This window comes from Budorcas taxicolor, chromosome 10 (genome assembly GCF_023091745.1).
Source record: "Budorcas taxicolor isolate Tak-1 chromosome 10, Takin1.1, whole genome shotgun sequence".
NCBI lineage: Eukaryota > Metazoa > Chordata > Mammalia > Artiodactyla > Bovidae > Budorcas > Budorcas taxicolor.
This window is the reverse complement of record NC_068919.1, coordinates 20,537,564-20,556,699: the sequence shown is the minus strand read 5'-3', so window position 1 is coordinate 20,556,699 and position 19,136 is coordinate 20,537,564. Positions and strand designations below refer to the sequence as shown.

The window sequence follows — 19,136 nt, the reverse complement described above, 5'->3', positions numbered from 1 at the left end:
GCCCCGTGCGCCCCGGCCCGCCAGGCTCGCCGCGCGCCCCCTCCTCTCGGCTCCCCTCGCCTCGCTTCCTGCTCTCGCTCTTCTCGCCTCCTCCCCTCCGCCCGGCGCCCCTCCCGCCCGCGCCCGGGCCGCCAGACCCAGCCCGGCCGGGCTCCCTGCCCCGCGCGCTCTCGGCCCGGCCCGGAGGAGACCGGGTCCCCACGGCCAACACCGCCCCTCCCCCCGGGACCCGGCGATTCCGGACCGTTCCGACCGCGGACTGAGCCGCGAGCGCGTCGTCGCCCCGGGAGGACCGCGGGGCTGGGCTGAGCGGACCCTCGCGGCCGCTCCGGACGCCGCAGGTGCCGGAGCGCGGTCGTTCTGGGTCCAGACTGAGCGTGTCCCGGGCGCCCACGGGTGCCAGCTCGCTCTCGGCAGGGCAGAGACCACGGAGGAGCCCGGAGCCGGCCGATCTGGACTGGACAGAGCGGACCCCGGACGGTGCCGAGCCCGGGGAATACCGGGCGTGGGCTGAGGGGATCCCGGCGCCCTCCGATCCCTCCGACTTCGGCTCGCGCGCTGGGACCGGCCCGGCGTCGCCTCGGTCACCTGTGGCCTCGGAGCCCCGGACCCGCCGGAACCTTGCTCATTCCCCCCCACCGGAGCCCGCCGGGGGTTGACGGAGATTTTTCCTGCCCGCTTCCTTGGAGCGTGGAGGCCCCGCCCCCTCCCACCGCCCTCATGTCTCCGGTGGCGACTCTGAGGACCTCCTTGAGGCCAGGGGCCGAAGGGTCCAGAGAGAGAAGCCCGCCCTAGGGAGCCTTGGGGGCCCCCAACCTCGTCTTGGGACTTGGCCCCCGACGCTGCTGGGAAGGAAGGTCGGTGCCCCTACCCTTGGTGAGTCCGAGAGCGGAGTGGGGGTTCTGACGGAAGGCGGGGCTGGGGAAGGGAAGGTCCAGCGGGGAACAAGAGCACCCCCGGGGCGCTAGGCGCGAGCGGGGAAGCCTGGAGGGGCCCTCCAGTGAAGCAGCGGGACCAGGCCTGGGTGGGGGTGGTGGGAGCCAGGGCAGGGTGCCTGCCCCATGGCAGGCTGAGGACTTATGCTTTTAAAGCAGGGGCTCCCTCTTTCCCCTCTAGAGGAGGGGCTGTGCTCTAGAGCGTCTGCCTCCACCATGCCTCCCCACAAAGGAAAAAACCAGCAAGCAAACAAAAAAACTCCAATCCCCAGCGAGGAAGGGTGCAGGCTGGGGTGAGGAGGGAGGCAGCGGCATTGCATTGCCGGCTGGTGCTGCAGCCTGGGAAGGCTGACGCCAGGCTCGCTCTCTCTGCAGGGGGCTGCCCTCCTCCAATCCGGCTCCCTTCCCAGAGCCACCCACATCTGGAGCCCCCTTCACATCTGGAAGGCCCTGGCCACCATCCCTCTGCAGGTGTCTGTTGCATCTTGACACCTCGGCCTTTGCAATTGCCTAGGAGTTGTGAGGGGGTCACTGCTGCCTTCTGTCCATCCCAAGGGCACCTCTCACCCTCAGTCCCTGCAGAGTCATCCCCCTGCCTCTGTGTCCAGCTCAGCATACCCACAGGCACTTCAAGTTCTGGAAACCACTCCTGAGACCCACGGCCCCTCCCCCTGCCCTCCTGTGTCCTCACCTTGACCCCCCTCTGCCAGACTGTCTCCCTCTGGGTGTCCCATTCTCCACCCAGAGGTGGAGGAGCGGGGTGGTGGCAGGGGGCTGGGGCTGGGTGAGGGCCGCCCAGGGCCAGGGTGGGCTGGGGGGCCGTTAAGATGTGGAGCTCTGCCTGGCTGAGGGGGGCTCCGTGGAGGCAGACGCAGCGTGTGCTTGGCTGGGGGGAGCATGGGCAGGCCTGCGGCCACGTGGTGAAGGATGAACATTCGGGGCACCCCGGACCTCGGGCAGCCCAGTGACGACCCCAGCAGTGGTGGCGAGCGGGAGCGGATTCGACAGCGCATGAAGATGGTCATCGGGCAGCTGGAGGACATCCTGCGAGAGCTTAAGGAGGTGGCCAAGGAACTAAGGGAGGTGAGTGAGGGGCTGGGCAGCCCCTAGGCCAGGTATCCTGGGCCTGGCACCAAAACATACTCACGTGTGTGTGTGTGTGTGTGCACGCGTGCACACACATGCACGAGCAAAGCTGTATGCACCTGTATCCCTCTGCTTGGCACTTCCTTCTTGTTCTCCTTTCCCCACATCTGCTTTGCTAAAGATGTCACTGTACCCCAGGGCTGGAGGGGCCTCCTTGATCCAGGGACTGCTTAGGCAGCATGTGTGTGTGGGCCCATGGCTCAACGCTGCCATGGTGGCCAATAAAAGACGGAATCCCACCACAGCCTCTTAGTAGAAGACAGTCTTCTGGGACCCAAGCTGACCTTTGACCCCACCATCTGCCTCCCAGACGCTGACTGGCTTATAGAGGGCACTGGGAGAGCGTGGGTGGCTTTACTGAGACAATTCCTACCACTCAAGTCACAGCTCTGAGCATTCCCTGGAGATCACACAGATACTTAAAACCCTGAACCTGGAAAAATGAAAGCCGGCTTTGCCTTCTGTGCCCTGAAATGGGTCTAGGGGCTGCTAGTGGATATCATCGTTCTTGTGTATGTTGGCAGGGGCAGGGAGCTCCTCTGAAGGACGCATTCCTGTCCCATGGTTTCGAATGTTTTGGTTTTTTCTTTTCCGCCAAGGCAGAAAAGTCACCAAGAGATCCTGGTATGTGTATCCCTCTCTGCCTCTCTAAGCGGAGCCAGTTTAATTACAGCTTCCCACATCGCCAGGGTAATGAGATTCACATGTCCTTAGCCCTGCCCCCTGGGCTGTGTTCGAGCCTGAAATGCATGACCAGCGTTCTGAGCCGCTGGCCTGAATTTGCCCACTGGGTGCCATTACATCAGCCAGGTGGGCTTTAGGCAAATTTCAACTCCTTGTAACCAGGGTCCCTGCAGAGATGGCAGGGAGAGTGACTGAACTGGAGTTATGGGCTTGAGCTCTCCCCAGCCAGCTGTGTGGGGAAGATGGGGGTTCTCAGAGGGTTTGGAAGAGGAGATGATGGTGGCGGACCCACTCCCAACTGGCAAAGTGGCATTCCAGCCTGGCCTGAGAACCTAGGAGCAGAGGGTGTTTGAAGGGAGTCATGTTCAGAGCAGAGGGGCTTGTAGAGATGCTGGAACAGAAGCAGAGGTTGGGCAGGGCAGCCCCTCTACCCAGGGTGAGCCTCATGGAGCATCCTTTCTCAAGAGGTAGGAATGGCTATTGCTGCAGACAGAGAGAAGTGGTGGTGCTTCTTCCCACAGACTGGGCTGGCCGCAGCCTAAGCCAAACATCTTTGAGGAATGTCTGGAGATCAAAGACCAGGTGTCCCTGAGCAACCCCTGCTCTCCCAACCTCAGTGGTCCAGAGGACTGCAGTTCCCACTTTGACTCGTCCCCCCACCAACTTTCAGAAGCTCTGTGGTCCCATCAGGGTCACGGGAACTATCCAAAGCCTCAGTCCTCGGCAGGAGGAGCATGGGACCTATGCCCCAGCAAGCCTGCTGAGAAAGAGCCAGGATTGACTCGAAGCCGGGAGGCAGCTTTGACATGCATAGAGCCTGCTCCCAACTGAGCATCCTCCAGGCACCTAACTTCATCTTCCCCTGCTACGTAGCCATCCACAGTTTGAAGGAATCTCACAGGTCATCCAGACTAGCCCTGTTTGTTTGCTGTTGAAAAAACTGAAGCCAGAGAGGGACAGGGGCTTGTGTAAGGTCACATAGCCTACCAGTGGCAGAACTAAGCCTAGAACTCAAGTTTCTGATGCTTATGCTGGGGCTTCAGCAGGTGGACTAATGATTGTCTTTGCATTTTGACAGGGGCCTTCTAGAGGGGGCACCTTATGCTCATGCTGTGATGCTCTGAGGTGTACCCTTTAGGGATGAGGCAGGGAGCTTAGAAGTGCGACAGTTCATTTGCGGATCTTTTAGGTGTTGCTTACCAGCACACACACTCACCTGCTCCCATGTCTCAAACAGCAGAGCGCCAGATTCCCAGGCTTTGCAGCCCAGAGGCCTGAGCTAGGATGGGGAGAGATGAGTCCCCACCCCCCATACACCCTGTAGGCCATGTGCCTCCACCCAAGACTTTGGCAGGTTGCTATGGCAACCAGAGTCTACCCCGTATGCCATTGCCTGCCCGCTGCCAATGGCACCCAGCTGGGAGAGGGGCCAAGCCTCAGAGCTCCCCCATCCCCCAGGCAGGGTCTGGACATGGGGTGATGGGCAGAGGAAGTAGAAGGCAGGCAAGGCTCTGAGAGGCCCAGACAGAGGAAGAGATGCCATAACCGACTTCCTATAAGGTGGGATTTGTCAGGAATGGGGTTACTGGGTTCGGACGGGTTTGGAGTAAAGTGTTGCAGTCCCCCAGCTCCCTGGAACCCATGATCTGTCAGCCTCTCCTTGGTAGCTTGGTGTGGCATTTTCCCTTGGGGGTGTGGGTGGGGCCAAGGTCAAAACAGTGGCAGACACTGGCTTCCTCACCTTATCACACCCTACTCCCCAGGCAGTACCAGCTCAGAGCTCACCAATGGGGTTCTCATGTCAGAGGGGGAAAGTACTTAGATGTGAAGACAAGATTCACAAGCAAGACTGCTGGGAGTGGCAGGAGATGCTGGACTAAGGAGCAAGGCCAGCAGACAGAAAGGGCTCAGTTGTATCCCCCTCTGTCATCCTCTCTCTGCTGCTCTCTTCCCCAGCCCCGGACACCACCCTTCATGGCAGACTCTCCTCCCCATTTTGAGCATACAGCCTGAAGTTCATCGAAAGACGAGGGACACTAAAGCCCTCCCTCCCCAGGCCCCTGAGCCTCAGTTTGCTCATCTCTGAGATGGGGATGGTGATCATTTGCACCTCAGTGTTATCTTAGCACTTCATCAGGGTACATGATTGAAGTGACTTAGCACGCACATATGAAAGGGGGCCAACACCTACTCATTTCCCTAAAGGGTTTGGAGTTTCCCATACTATACCTCCCCTACCCTGCCAAACCCCTTCTGCAGCTCTCCCATTGGCCTCCCAGGTGACGAGGAACAAGTTCTGTCCCATGAATGGGAAGAGTAGTTTAATGGACTGAGTGAGGTGAAAGCTAAAATTGTGCTGCAGAGAGATGTGATGGTCAATCATTAATTAGCCCTCAGCTCCCCTAGGTTCCCCAAAACTCCAGCGTGCCAGGCCAGTCCCAGCAGGTTCTCTAAGCTCCTCAAAATTCAATGGATCTTACTTTAGAGATAGAGCACAGCCTCAGGGCCAAGGTCATGAGCTCTGCAGCCACGTGTCTCTGGTTCAGATCCAACTCTACCCCCTACCCAGCTGTGTAAGCTTGGGAGAGTTACTTTACCTTGCTGTGCTTCCATTTTCCATGTAAATAAGGATAGTGAATTTTATACTCCCCGTCCCACTCCTCAGACTCAGGATTGTGATGAGAATTAAATGTGTATTATATATAAAGTACTTAGCAGAACGATGGGCACAAAACTTACTCCGTATTTGTTAGATATTGCTAATGAAATATTCAAGCACTGGCCCGCTCCCTATTCCATGTATGGCTTTTAGAATCACATCGCTTCTTAGCTATCATCAGAGAGGTCAAAGTCAGGACCCTGACCTCCTGGCTGGCACCTTTATTACCTCCGACAGTGGGCAGTCCCACCCTTGTGCAGCAGGGAAAGGGGATAGAAAGTGATAGTGATGGGGATAGGAAGAGGGTTTCCAATAAGATGGCTGTTGAACTGAGAACCTAAGGAAGTGAGGGTGGTATCTAGGGGATGAGCTTTCCGGGCAGTGGGAACAGCCTGTGCAAAGGTCCTGGGGAAGAAATGTGCTTGGTATTTTCAAGATTAGCAAAGAAGGCAGTGCAGCTGAAGTGGAGTGAACTAGAAGGAGAAAAGCAGAAAGACAGGTCAGAGAGGGAGCAGGGAGTCAGGTTACGCAGAGCCCTGCAGACCACGTTATGGAATGTGGATTGTGTTCTCAGGGAGAACCCCGCCTGCTCTCCAGGAATCTCCTGGCTGCCTTTCTGGGTGGGAGTCTGCCTCCCCACTGCTCTCCAGGTGCTGTGCTTAGTCACTCAGTTGTGTCCAACTCTGCGACCCCGTGGACTGTAGCCCACCAGGCTCCTCTGTCCATGGGGCTCTCCAGGCCAGACTACTGGAGGGATCCTCCTCCAGGGGATCTTCCCAACCCAGGGATCAAACCCAGGTCTCCAGCTTTGCAGGTAGATTCTTTACCAGCTGAGCCACCAGGGAAGCCCCTGCTCTCCCTGATCCCTTGCCAACTGGGAACCCCGAGGCCAGGGGTAAGGGCCTTGCCTTTGGCCTCCTGGGTGCTGAGCTTACCTTGAACAGGTCCCTGGCCTCCTGCTCCTCCTCAGATCCCCCCTCCCCAAGATGTCACTCGGCATATCGGGGTTCAAGGGTGGTTACTGTGTTGGTCACTAGTGTCTCTCACATCATCACTGACTCTTGGGTAGGACGTAGCTTAAGGGCACAGTTGCCCGCTTTGGCCTGAACACCTCAGGAGGATGGAGGGGTGGGCACAAACCCTGCACAGCCAGCGGTGGTGGAGGATCCCCCATCCAGTGTTCAAGGGGAACAAGCCCGGTGGTGATTGTGCAGTCCCCTGGGCAAGGCGCTGCATATGAGGTGGCAGGGAAGACAAGGGCTGTGCGGGCATGAGATAAATGTGGCCCAGCCAGGAGGCAGCTGGAGCAGGAGAGGCTGGGGACCACAGAGCTGTGCCAAAGTGGGTCAGTTCCATCACCCGCAGCTCAGCAAGAATTGTGTGGATTTTTTCTTATTATTTTTTTGGTCTCACCTTCCTTTCCTCCCTTTTCCCTTCAAGCTCTCCTCCTCCGGACAGATTCACGAAGCTCCTTAGCCATTTAGGCCAAATTGCAGGTTGAGAATCATGTATCACGGTCAACTCACTCCCCACCCCTTTTCCCCAACTCCACAGCCCCCCAGGAAGACAATAAGTAACATAATCAAGAATTAAAAAATAATCAGTGATCATAAATAATGCAGAATCCCCAGTTATGTAACCAGCTGCCCAGGGAGCTGGGAGGGTGGGAAGGAGTAGCAGCTTGTCAAGAGAGTTGAAGGGACCAGAGGTGAGCGGGGAGGGGATAAACGGGTCCCAGGGCTCCCTGGGTCCTCAACCTGGGGCCTTAGGGAACACATTCATGCTTTCCTTGGAGAGGGGTCTCAACCAGGGGTGGAGGCGGGCTAGGGCAGGCAATGTTGGGATTTCTAAGACTGGAACTTTTTCTCGTAAAAGAAGCCCCAAGTGGTTTTTATTAAGTCCTGTCTCTGAACTCATGCACTAGTCAAAAGCTGTGTCTGTAAAGAATGTGCCAATCCCTGTACTAAACTGGGGCTGCAGTGGTGGGCAAGACAGATCTAGTCCTGCCTTTCATGGGGCTTCCTGTCTAGTGAGGTCACAGACGTCAATCACATGTACACATAAAATGGTAGCAGCAAGAACTATTGGAAAATCAGGAGAGGTGCGGGGTGCTTTGAGATCCTTTCACAGAGAACCTGTCTTCAGCTGGGGATCAGGGAAGACTTCCTTATGGAAGCGAGAGGGAATGAGTAGGAAAGAAGGGAGACATGCCAGGTGAGGCACAGAGGCATAAGTGAGCTCTGTGGAGTGAGTCGGGCCGGTAGGCCCGGCAGGGTTGGAGGCTGCGGCACAAGTGAGCTCTGTGGAGTGAGTCGGGCCAGTGGGCCTGGCAGGGTTGGAGGCTGCTTGCTGGAGAAAACAGAACCTGTGGTCAGATTTGGTGTTGGACTGTGTTTGGGAGGCTCAGGAGTTTGGGGAGCCAGGAAGAGCTGGAAGCAGGTGGGCGATGTAGTCCTGCTGGCTGACTAGGAAGGTCCTTGGATGGAAAGGGAGCTGGACTGGAAGCCGCTGTCAGTGGGGAGACTGGATGGGTGCCGTGTTCAGGGGGGTAGCTGAGGCTATGATCAGAACGTGGATTGTGGACACCCTTAGGGACAGGGTTTGGGACCCAGCAGGTTTTGTCGCAGCCCTTAACCCTGCCCTTCCTATCTAGTGTTTACTCTTGCCTCACATAGAGTAGGTGATTCCCGTTCTGAACTCCCCTCCACTTCCAGTCTCAGCTCAACTCCTGGTCTCTGGGTCTCTCAGTTTCTCATCAGCAAGCACAATGAGAAAGGTGGTCTCAATGGTGGCTCCAGGCCCTGTTGGCTTCAAGGGTCTGTGGGTCTGTGATTTCTATTTCTCTCTCCATTCTTTCTCTTCCCCTTTCTTTCCTTCTGTGTATATAATTATTTCCCTGCACTCCAAGACAATCCCAAATTACATGTAGGCAAAATGATTATTAAATCTCAGAGAGAAATCATAGATTTCAAGACAGCCAAAGCAGAGAGGCAGTTAGCCTGGGACCTGCCCCCATTCCTGCCTTCACACTGGCTCCGTGAAATGAGGCACCGGGGATGGGCAGCAGGGGTTGTGAACTGACCCGGGCCCTGCATACCATCTGGGTCCCCACGGCATGTCACTCCCTTCTGACCCACGCTTATGTCATTCATCTGATGAGTGTGACATGTCTCACCCAGTGGAGCAGACCAAGAGTTGCCTGTGAGGCTCAACTATTTGACCTGTAGTATCTCTTCTCCTATACTGTCTGTAGACAGCTTTACTTGAGGGAACATAGGTGCCACCCGTGTGCTGCAGTTTGAAAGGTCTAATAATATCCCATTATTCTGCCACAGGCACTGGAAATGTCCCTGTTACAGTGGCATTCCTTTGGTAAAGAGCTGACTTGCGTTTGCTCTTGGACCTGATGCCAGGGCCCTGGCCATATGTTAGCACCCACAGGTACACAGGGATATTGGGGGTCTATGTTGTTCTATGTGCTCTCTGTGCATCAAGTCATTAACTCCTTACCAGAGCCTTAACAAGTAGATACTACTAGAATTCTCCTTGGATGAAGACATTCAGGCCCAGAGAAGCTGAGTAACTGAGCTAAGGTCACACAGCCTGTAAGTGGTGAGGCTGGACCCTACGTCTGGCTTCAGAGTCCAGGTTCTTAAGTGTCTGTGCGGACTCTGCAGTTTAAAGCACATTCCTATCTATTGCATCTCTAATATCTGGTGAATAGAGGCACGTCATCCTATTTTACAGGGGAGGAAATGGGATATGGAGAAGGAAATCACTTGCCTCTCAAACCTCTTGGCCAAGATGAGGCAGGCTTGGGACTTAAGCCCAGCCCTCCTTCCTTTCCTTCCCTCCACTCTCCCAGAATGGAAGCAGAGAAGGGCATTCTGAAAGAGAAGGGGGAAGGGCCACAGCCTGAAGACCTCCTGAGCAGGAGGCTGGCAAGGGCTTCTTGGGCAGGGAGAGGGTCTTGATCTGAGGGTTCTAGGGCTTTTGCTCTGTGGACCCTGCATCTTCCTCACAGGGGATTAGGAACCCAACTTCGGGGCCCGGCTTGGCCTCAGCCAACCCTGTGAGCTCACAGCCGAGTCATTTGACTCCAGATTCCTACCGTCATCCTCGCACCCTCAGGTAGCAGCACTCTCAGCAGCAGTGCTTGATCAGGGAATCTAATTAGAGGGTGCGGCTGTCCCAGAGGCACAGGGCCTTTCCTGAGGGTGGCAGTGCCTGGACTGCTATTTTTCACCAGCTTAAATCCCCAGTCTGCTAGGCCTATTGCATGCATGTTCAGCTGTATCCAACTCTTTGGGAGCCCATGGACTGTAGCCCACCAGACTCCTCTGTCCATGGGATTCTCCAGGCTAGAATGCTCGAGTGAGTTGCCATTTCCTACTCCAGGGGATCTTCCTAACCCAAGGATCGAACCAGGCATCTTCTGCCACTCCTGCACTGGCAGGCGGGTTCTTTACCACTGTGCCACCTGGGAAATCCAGTCCACCAGGCCAGTAGTCCTCCAAGTCTGTTCCTGCACCACCAGCAGCAGGTGAACCATCTCGAAGCTTGTCAGATATGCAACTCTCGAGCCCCACCAGGACCTCCTGCATGGAACACTGGGAGTTGGCTGATGCACGTCTGGGGTTTTTTTGTCTGTTTTCATTAGAGTATAATTGCCTTACAAGGTTGTGTCATTTTCTGCTGCATGACAAAATGAATCAGTTATGTGTATATATACATCCCCTACTTCTGTGCATTTGGGTTTGAGAGCCCCTACCTTTGGGTTTGAGAGCCCCTACTTGAGGCCAGGGCTCCCACTAGCTCTCAGATGGGGCTTGGTTTACACAAAGGTTTCAGGGGGATGCAAGCTTCTCTGAGGTATAGGAGTCATTCTGGGCAGTGGAGGGCATAAGAAGGGGTGACCAGACTGGAGGATGGAGTTTATACTCATTGGCTGTCCAGGCCCAGAAATCATGGCAGCACTTCAGCCGTGTGCAGTGTTGCAGGGCTGGTGGGGGTAGGAATCTCAGGTCCCTAGTGACTGGTCGCTTGGGCCCGTCATCTATAAATCCAGGCCATGATGATCTCGTGGGTGGAAAGCCTGACACGTAGTAGGTGCTCAGAGCTGGGAGATGATGTCACTTCTATCACCAGTGCCCCCAGAGAGCCCTAGGGCATTGGGAGCAGTGGCCTCTCACTGCTCCCCAGGAAGCTCTAGTGAGGCTGGCAGGGCCGGGATTTCCATACCCCCTTGGTGTGACTGAAGCTGAAGTCCGGAGAGGTTATGTGAGTTACTCAAAGACACATAGAGCATTTGATGTCCAAATCAGGAACTTGGGGGTCTTTATGCCCCCATCTCTTCCATAGGCCTCTGCCAAGAGTTCCTTTCACCCCTAGTCTGGGGCTGTGGGAAGTGGGCATCCCTAGGCACTGACTCCCCCAAAGAGTGTCTCAAGTCCTCTAAGCACAGAGTCCTAGAACCTTAAAGATGGAAGGAAACTTGGAGATAGATAAGCCGCCCAACTCCCTGTTCGCAGATTGAGAAACCGAGACCCAGAGGGGGAAAGTGACTGAGCAGGTCTCTGGCTCCCGATGAGGCAGACACCCCACCGAGCCAGGCTCCTGGCCGGCCATCTTCACCCTGGCTTTCCTCTTGTACTTCGGAGCACTCACCAACCCCACTCCTTGCCGAACCCCTAGCATGTCCCTGGACAGCAGTTGACTTCAGTAAAGGTTTGTTGAATGAGGGACTTCCTTAGTTAATGAACTGACTGACCACTCCGGCCCAGGGAGAGAGCTCTGAGAGGGCTGGGAGCTGCCTCCCGGGGCCTGATGACTCACTGTGTCTGTCTTTGTCCCTGGGTCTCTGGTCCTCCCGCTTTGCTTCTGTTGTTGTTTTGCTGGTTTGGATTCTGGCCTGCATCTCCTCTCCCTGCCTTGCTCTGTCTTCTCCCTGTGTCTCTGCCTGGGTCTCCCTTCCTCCTTCACTGTCTTCATCGCTGGTGTCTGTGCTGACCCGGCCTCGGCGAGGGGTCATCCTGAGGCAGGGCCACCTGTACAGAGCAGGGCCAGGCGGGTGCACTGACCTCTGCAGCCTGAGTGCATTTAACAAGCAGCTCTGGGCCCAGGATGGATGGTTTTCTTACTGCTTACCAAATAATGCTTGCTTTATTCCTTCCCCTACAAGCCAGGATTGATCTCCACTCATCAAGCAGTGGGGAAAGGGAGGAGAGAGGAAGCTCTAGGGCTATCTATGTAGGGGCAGGGTGGTAGAGACCCATGGGGGCCAGTTTCTGACCTGCTGCAGAGGCCGGTCCAGGATGTTTCAGAAAGCCTGGGCAGAGTCTGTTTGCGGTTCTCACATCTAATTTCCTCTCCAAGGGTGGGTGGGCTGCTCATCCTGCAACTGGATGGACTTGCTGGAGTCTCTCAGCCCTGTTTCAAATGGTCCCCAATCAAAGGAAGATCCAACTCTGAGAAATAGGGCTGCCCCCCAGAACAGCAGCTGGCTTTGGGGCAGGAGGGGTTGTGTGTGAATGGACGGGGTGCAGGGCTGGAAGGCACCTTCCCTCTGCCAGAGGCACTGAGGGGTGGAAAACAGGCAGATGGCCCGAACCAGCTGTGCTCACCCAGGTCCAGCTTTGGCCCTCAACAGGGGGAACAAACCTGTGAACTCAAGTCCACCCGTGTCCTGCAGGGTCATTAGCCAAAGGTGGGACAGGGCACACTCGCACCTTGGTGATACTGGCCCCTCACTCCTCTCCCCTTGCCCGGCCAGGTGGTGAGCCAGATCGATAAACTAACCTCGGACTTCGACTTTGAACTGGAGCCAGATGACTGGACCACAGCCACTGTGAGCAGCACCTCCAGCAGCGACAAGGCAGGCGTGGGCGGCCCCTTTGACCTGGGCCACCTGGACTTCATGACGGCCGACATCCTCTCGGACAGCTGGGAGTTCTGCTCCTTCCTGGACATCTCCACCCCCTCAGACTCCGTGGACGGCCCCGAGTCGACCCGGCCGGGGGCCGGCCCGGACTACCGGCTCATGAACGGTGGCCTGCCCATCCCCAACGGGCCCCGGGTGGAGACCCCGGACTCCTCCAGTGAGGAGGCCTTCAGCGCCGGCCCTGTGAAGGGCCAGCCGCCCCAGCGGACCCCGGGGACGCGGGAAAGGGTGCGGTTCAGCGACAAAGTGCTCTACCACGCTCTGTGCTGTGATGACGAGGAGGGCGACGGCGAGGAGGAGGCCGCAGAGGAGGAGGGGGGCCTGTCCCCGGAGCCTCCCCACACAGAGGCCCCTGCTGGCCCCCTCAAGCCCTCCTCAGCTCCCTACAAGCCCAGGCGCTCTCCACTGACTGGACGCCGCTCAGGCCCCACCTCGGTCCCTGAGCAGACCCGCAGGGTCACGAGGAATAGCAGTACCCAAACGGTGTCGGACAAGAGCACGCAGACGGTGCTGCCCTACACGGCCACCAGACAGAAAGCCAAGGGGAAAAACTAGGGCTGAGGAGGGGCTGGGGGGCGGTGGGCACATAGAGCTATAAATATATATATATATTTAAACAAACGCAGTCATAATAAAATTTTAAAATGCTAAGGATCCATCCCACAGGCCCCAAGGCTTTCACAGAGCTCATCTTAGACACGAGATGCCTGCTTACCTCTTAGTTCCCAGGAAGTGTGGCCAGAACCACCCTCCCTTCCTTCTCATGGCAGGACCCCTGAAGAGGGTGTCCAAATATGTAGAAATGAGGAAGGGGAAGTCTGACCTGGGACCCCCACACCCCCACCTGCAGAGCACAGTGGTGGAGGCTGGCTACCAGTCTGGGCCTTGCCCTGAAGAGGGTTCGTGAGCAAGAGGCGAGCTCCCAAGCCGCAGGCCTGAGGCCAGGGCTCGTGGTCGGTGATTCGGAAGAGACTGCAGGACTGAGGGTCTGGGGGTGGCATCACTCCAGCTGGGCCTGGTCACTCACACACCCGTGCCTTTTATGCCTTTTACTCTAAGGTTGACTTTTGCTTCTCCTTCCCAAAGGCAAACTTACCCGGGTATATCCAATCCTGCCCCTTCTCCCATCTTGGGGTCGCCCAGCACACAGAGAAGGAAAAAGACACTAGCATGATAGGGCCTCCACGCTCAGAAACCTGCAGACCCTGGAGGGCCAGGCTGGGCTGGGCAGAGGTCTGTTTCAAGAACCTGGACCACTCCCAATCCTTTCAGCTCCCATGCGCAGCTTTGACCTTTAGAGATGAAAGACTCAACGAGAGCCTCAGCCAGGCCCTGCTTGGCCCTGAGCAGACCTGAGGTCCACGTGAGAAAGCGGGCAGCCACCGCCGTGGGGCTGTGAACCAGAGCCAGAGACAGACTCCCGGCCCCCTTCCCCAGGCAGGCAGCTGGGAGTGGAATCCTAACTCCCTCCTCTGTCCCTGCTTCTCCACACCGGGACCCTGAGCCCAGCTTAGCAGGTCTTGTGCGACACCAACAGAGACAAGGTGGGAGCCTGGAGGTAACAGGGCTTTAGCTGGGGTGCAGCCTACCCCGGGACAGCATCTGAGTACCCTTGGGATAATAATCACAATCATTGCTCACATTTATGGAGCAGGCCCCCAGGCCACGACTATGCTGAGGTCATTTTATAGCATTATTTCATTTAATCTTCACAGTAATCTGACAAGGGGAGAAGGCAATGGCACCCCACGCCAGTACTCTTGCCTGGAAAATCCCACGGGCGGAGGAGCCTGGAAGACTGCAGTCCATGGTGTCTCGAAGAGTGACTTCACTTTCACTTTTTGCTTTCGTGTTTTAGAGAAGGAAATGGCAACCCACTCCAGTGTTCTTGCCTGGAGAATCCCAGGGACGGGGGAGCCTGGTGGGCTGCCATCTATGGGGTTGCCATCTACAGGGTCAGACACGACTGAAGTGACTTAGCAGCAGCAGCAGCAATCTGACAAGGTAGGAACTATCACTATCCTCATTTTTCACATGAGAAGACTGAGGTTCAGAGAGGTTAAGTAACTGGCCCAAAGTCACAGAGCCTGTGCCACCCTCCCCACCATCAGCATGTAGGTGATACCCGGCTCTGTCATCTAGCAGCAGTGTGACCTTGAGCAAATCCATTTGCCTCTCTGAGCCTATCCACCTCATCTATAAAATAGGTCTGATAGTCCTCACCTACCTCATCGGGGGCTATGGGGCTTTGATGAGATGCGGGATGTGAAAGCACTTGGTAAATGCCAGGGTATAGGACATGCACTGTGGTCAGTGCAACCCCCACCCAGATTCCAGTGGTTTCCAGGTGGGGAGCCCTGAGTGGAGTGGGCAGAGAAGCCACTTCCATTGACTGGGAGCTATCCCCGGGTCACTGCTTCACTTTGTCCCCCACAGTACCTTGATTCACTGCCCCTTGTTCAGAGCAGGGGGTAAGGACACCCCTCCTTGGGGACCTCCCTCCTGCACATTTTAATAAGACAGATTCACAACCCACCTGTCAGGAGGTGTCTCTTGTAGGGGGCCAGAAGGGCCTGATGAGCAACCTAGCAGCACCTACTGCGCTTGTGCAGTCCCAGCAATGGGGAAGATAGAGATTGTGCAGGGTGGAACAGGTGCTGAGGATGCTATCAGGATGAGATGGGCCAGGCCTAGGCTGCCTGCTTTGCAGTATGGGAATCTCCCTTCAGGCCCAGGGTTAAGGTCAGAGCCCTAAGGATCTAGTCTAGGTGCAGCCTCCAGAGTGGCAATCCAGACAGAGGGGGTTGGAGCGGGGTGGGTGGTGGCTAGCTCTTCCTGGCCCAGGCCTGAGAACCTGGGGTCTAAACTCATTTATCAGACCCAGGAAATGCTCAGGCAGTTGGGGCTGATCAGTGATGGAACCCTGGTTCAGAGGATGAATGCCAAGCGCCCAGGGCCAGCTGGGTTCTGCCCTGACAGTGAGGAGGGGGCAATCCAGAGCAGCCCCGCCTCACCCCAGGTATGGACACACCTAGCTCTGAAGAAAGACATCCAGTGCTACCTCTAACACTTGATTTTCCTCTGCAGTGGCAAGATTGGTTTCAGACTTACAGTCTCTCGTCTTTACAAGTCAAGGAAAAGAAACCTACACTATAGTACCCATTTCTCCAAGGAAGAAACTGAGACCCAGAGCCAGGGGTCTCTGAGAGAGTCCCGGGGGAGGCATTGACCTTGCCTGGGAGCCCCTTCCCCACCCTCACTCTGGCTTTCTGTGATTGCATGTGGTCCCTGTTAACAGCCCTCAGTTAGCCAGACCTGTTCCTTGGTCCCCCACCTGGCTACTTGCCTCAAATAGGGCAGAGGTATGAGGGTGTCCAGAGAAGGCGATGGCACCCCACTCCAGTACTCTTGCCTGGAAAATCCCATGGATGGAGGAGCCTCGTGGGCTGCAGTCCATGGGGTCACGAAGAGTCGGACACGACTGAGCGACTTCACTTTCACTTTTCACTTTCATGCTTTGGAGAAGGAAATGGCAACCCACTCCAGTGTTCTTGCCTGGAAAATCCCAGGGACAGCGGAGCCTGGTGGGCTGCCGTCTATGGGGTCGCGCAGAGTTGGACACGACTGAAGCGACTTAGCAGCAGCAGCATGAGGGTGTCCTAGAAAAGGTGGGGGGATGGGTATTTGTTCTAGAAGACCCCCCAAATGACTTAACTTCCTTCATAACTATGCCACCTCCAGTCTGGACCTTGCTGCCAGTGGCGTGGGATCCCCATGACTTTCTTATGACTTGAAATGGAGAACGTGGACACTTAGGGAAAGAGCTATAACAGTCAGAGTTGTTGAGCCACAGATCTTGCTGCTTCTGAGTAGTAAGCTCCCCGTCCTTGAGCAGTCACAGCACCCCTAAGACCTCCCCCTCAACCGTCATGCTCCTCCGGGCACAGTCCCTCCCTGTTCTTCCCCACTTCCAAGCCTTTGCTGGTTTCTTTTTTATTTTATTTATTTATTTATTTTTTATTTGTCTGTGCCAGGTCTGTGGCAACATGTGTGTGCTCAGTTGCTTCTGACTCATTGTGACCCCACAGACTTCAGCCTACCAGGCTCCTCTGTCCGTGGGATTCTCCAGGCAAGAGTACTGGTTGCCATTTTGGAAGATCTCCAGGGGATCTTCCCGACCCAGAGATCGAACCAGCCATCTCCTGTGTCTCCTGCATTGTAGACGGATTCTTTACCGCTGAGCCACCAGGGAAGCCCACGTGGGATCTTTAGTTGCAGCATGTGGGATCTAGTTCCCCGACCAGGGATTGAACCCTGGCTTCCTGTATTTTGAGTGGGGAGTCTTAGCCACTGGGCCACCAGGAAAGTCCCTTTGCTAGTTTCTGGGTTTCCTTACCCAGAATATCCCATCAGATCTCCCTGTTAGCAAGAGATCTGATCCCACTGACCACCTCCTGTGTGCTTGGATTTGTGCTGACCCGTGCTGTGGAGGAGGCAGAGAGGGGCAGACCCTTGCGAAACAGTGTAGAGTCGTGATAATAGTTCACATTCATCGAGCATGCATTGTGCACTGAGTGTTGCTCTAAGTATTGTGTTTTGTTAAATCTTCACGGCAAATATGAGATAAGCGTTTTTACTTGTGCCTGTTTGCCAGATAAGGAAAGTGAGGCTCTGAGAAGTTAAAAAATTTTCCTAAGGGCCCAGCATGGGTTATGGCACCAGGATTCGACCCCAAAGTCAGTGACTCGGCGCTAAAACATCTACTGCAGTCAAAATCCTTGGTGGAGCCAGCGCTCTGGTCTCTGGGAGTGAGGGAGGGGCCTGGGGCTCTTAGAGCCAGGTGGGTGTGAGTGAGAGCGTTGGGACAGGAAGCTTGTGAATGCCATTCAGTCTTTGGAGAACTTGGCTACTGTTAACCTGAATGTCACAGCCCTCGACACAGAGCCTGGCACCCAATGGATTATGGGTTCAATAAATGTTTGTTGAATGAATGAATGAGCACCATTAGCAGAGAGGATTTGCTGTGCATTCATGCAATCAGCTTTTATTTCAGACTTCCTCCATGCCAGGTCTCATGTTACTGGTCCTCGCACACACATACAACTCTCTGTGAGGGTCTGGTCCGATGAGGGCTGGGCGAAGTCAAAATGGAAGAGTGTGGGGTTTCAGTGCTGAGAAGCCCATAGGCGGTGAGTCCAGCCTGTGATCCCTGGGAAAGGAGCCTGGAGCATGAGGCAGGAGACCAGCTTAGTGAGGAGACAGCTCTGTCCTTGTGGGGGCAGGGGTCCTCCATCTAATGCCACTTTCATGAGGCAGGCACATTGCAGTACCCGCATGTCTGAGAATCAGCCACTGTTTTCCAGGCAAGGGATAGATGATCTGGTCTACAGAAGTGGTCTGATGAAACCAAGGGACGGAAAGTGGGGCCAAATATTCAGAGACCCAGCACCATCCCGTGCCCATCCCCTCCTTCCTTAGGCCCTGTCACCTGAAGGGCAAAGAGGAAGCTGGGGGTTCAAGGCAGGCGCAGCCTTCTGCCTGTGCCCCTCCTGAGTTTCCCTTCTATGTTTCAATCTCCCCTCTCCCGCTGCCCCCCACACCGATATCCCACCCTCCAGCTGCAGCTTGCAGAGGAAAACTGACATTTACCAACCACGTAGTATATGCTGGGCATTGTGCTGCATGTCTTAACGCATACTAAATGACAGATCTAGTTGTGCCTGGCACATAAGAAGTTACTCGATAATTATTTATTAAATAAATGGATGGACCATAATCTTTATTTTACAGGTGAGGGAGCTGATGAACAAACAAGGAATTTGTTTGAAGATGCACAGTAGGAAGTTGGTGGAGCTGGGGATTTACCATTGCTGTTATTATTGACACTATGTAAGAGCTACTATTTATGGGATACCTATTATCTGATGCATTAGTCACTTTACATAAATTACCTACTTTATAGCAACCCTCCAAGTAACTGAGACAATTGGCATTTTACAAATGAGAAAACTGAGACCCAGAGAGGTGTAGTATTCATTCCCAAACAGCCAGCTCCTAAATGCAGTAATAGGATCTGGATCTAGACTTCCCCATGCTCCCCACACTCCCAGCTTCAGGATAACTGGAACCTCTGCAAATAGAAATGTTGTCAAAGTATGGATTTCCCTGGGCAAAACTAACCAGTGCTCACCAAGGACCAGGTCCTACTTTCTTCAACTCAGTCTTTAAGCCTCTGGGAGCAAGACTTCTAGAACATATTCTTGGTTCCCTGTTGGTCTGGGGCCTGGACTAGGGACCAATGGAAAACAGCCCCAGGTCCAAAATGTCCTCTTCTCCTTCTCATGTCTCCAGCAGAGTCAGGAAGACTAGGCTGCCCTCAGCCCAGGAAATGTCCAGCCCCTTTCTGCTATGGGCTGAACTGGCATTAGTTAGGGGCCAGAGTATCTAGGAAAGGCTTCTGGGTGGAGGAGGATTTGAAATGGAATTCATCTGCAACGGAGTAGAACTTGGTCATTTGGAAGTGGGAACGAGAGACTTCTGGGGCAGGTTCCGTTCAGTTCAGTCGCTCAGTTGTGTCCGACTCTTTGCAACCCCATGGACTGCAGCACACCAGGCTTCCCTGTCCATCACCACCTCCTGGAGCTTACTTAAACTCATGTCCATCAAGTCGGTGATGCCATCCAACCTTTGCTGTCCCCTTCTCCTCCCACCTTCAATCTTTCCTAGCATCAAGCTCTTTTCCAGTGAGTCAGTTCTTCCCATCACATGGCCA

The 19,136-nt window shown here is 55.3% G+C and overlaps 1 protein-coding gene across 5 annotated transcripts; it reads left to right on the top strand.

Moving 5' to 3' along the window:
* The first annotated feature begins 205 nt into the window (after positions 1 to 205).
* INSYN1 (inhibitory synaptic factor 1) lies at positions 206 to 12,986 on the top strand. Of its 5 annotated transcripts, none has more exons than XM_052646620.1 (4): positions 206 to 876; positions 1,311 to 1,406; positions 1,896 to 2,018; positions 12,197 to 12,986. In XM_052646620.1, exons 3-4 carry the CDS (start codon positions 1,947 to 1,949, stop codon positions 12,917 to 12,919), a joined length of 795 nt encoding a protein of 264 aa, XP_052502580.1. In that variant the 5' UTR covers positions 206 to 876; positions 1,311 to 1,406; positions 1,896 to 1,946; the 3' UTR covers positions 12,920 to 12,986. The 5 variants fall into 5 exon arrangements, with proteins under 5 accessions (XP_052502580.1, XP_052502581.1, XP_052502579.1 ...); XM_052646622.1 differs by having other exon boundaries at positions 671 to 857; XM_052646621.1 differs by lacking the exon at positions 1,311 to 1,406 and having other exon boundaries at positions 207 to 876.
* The last annotated feature ends 6,150 nt before the right edge of the window (positions 12,987 to 19,136 follow it).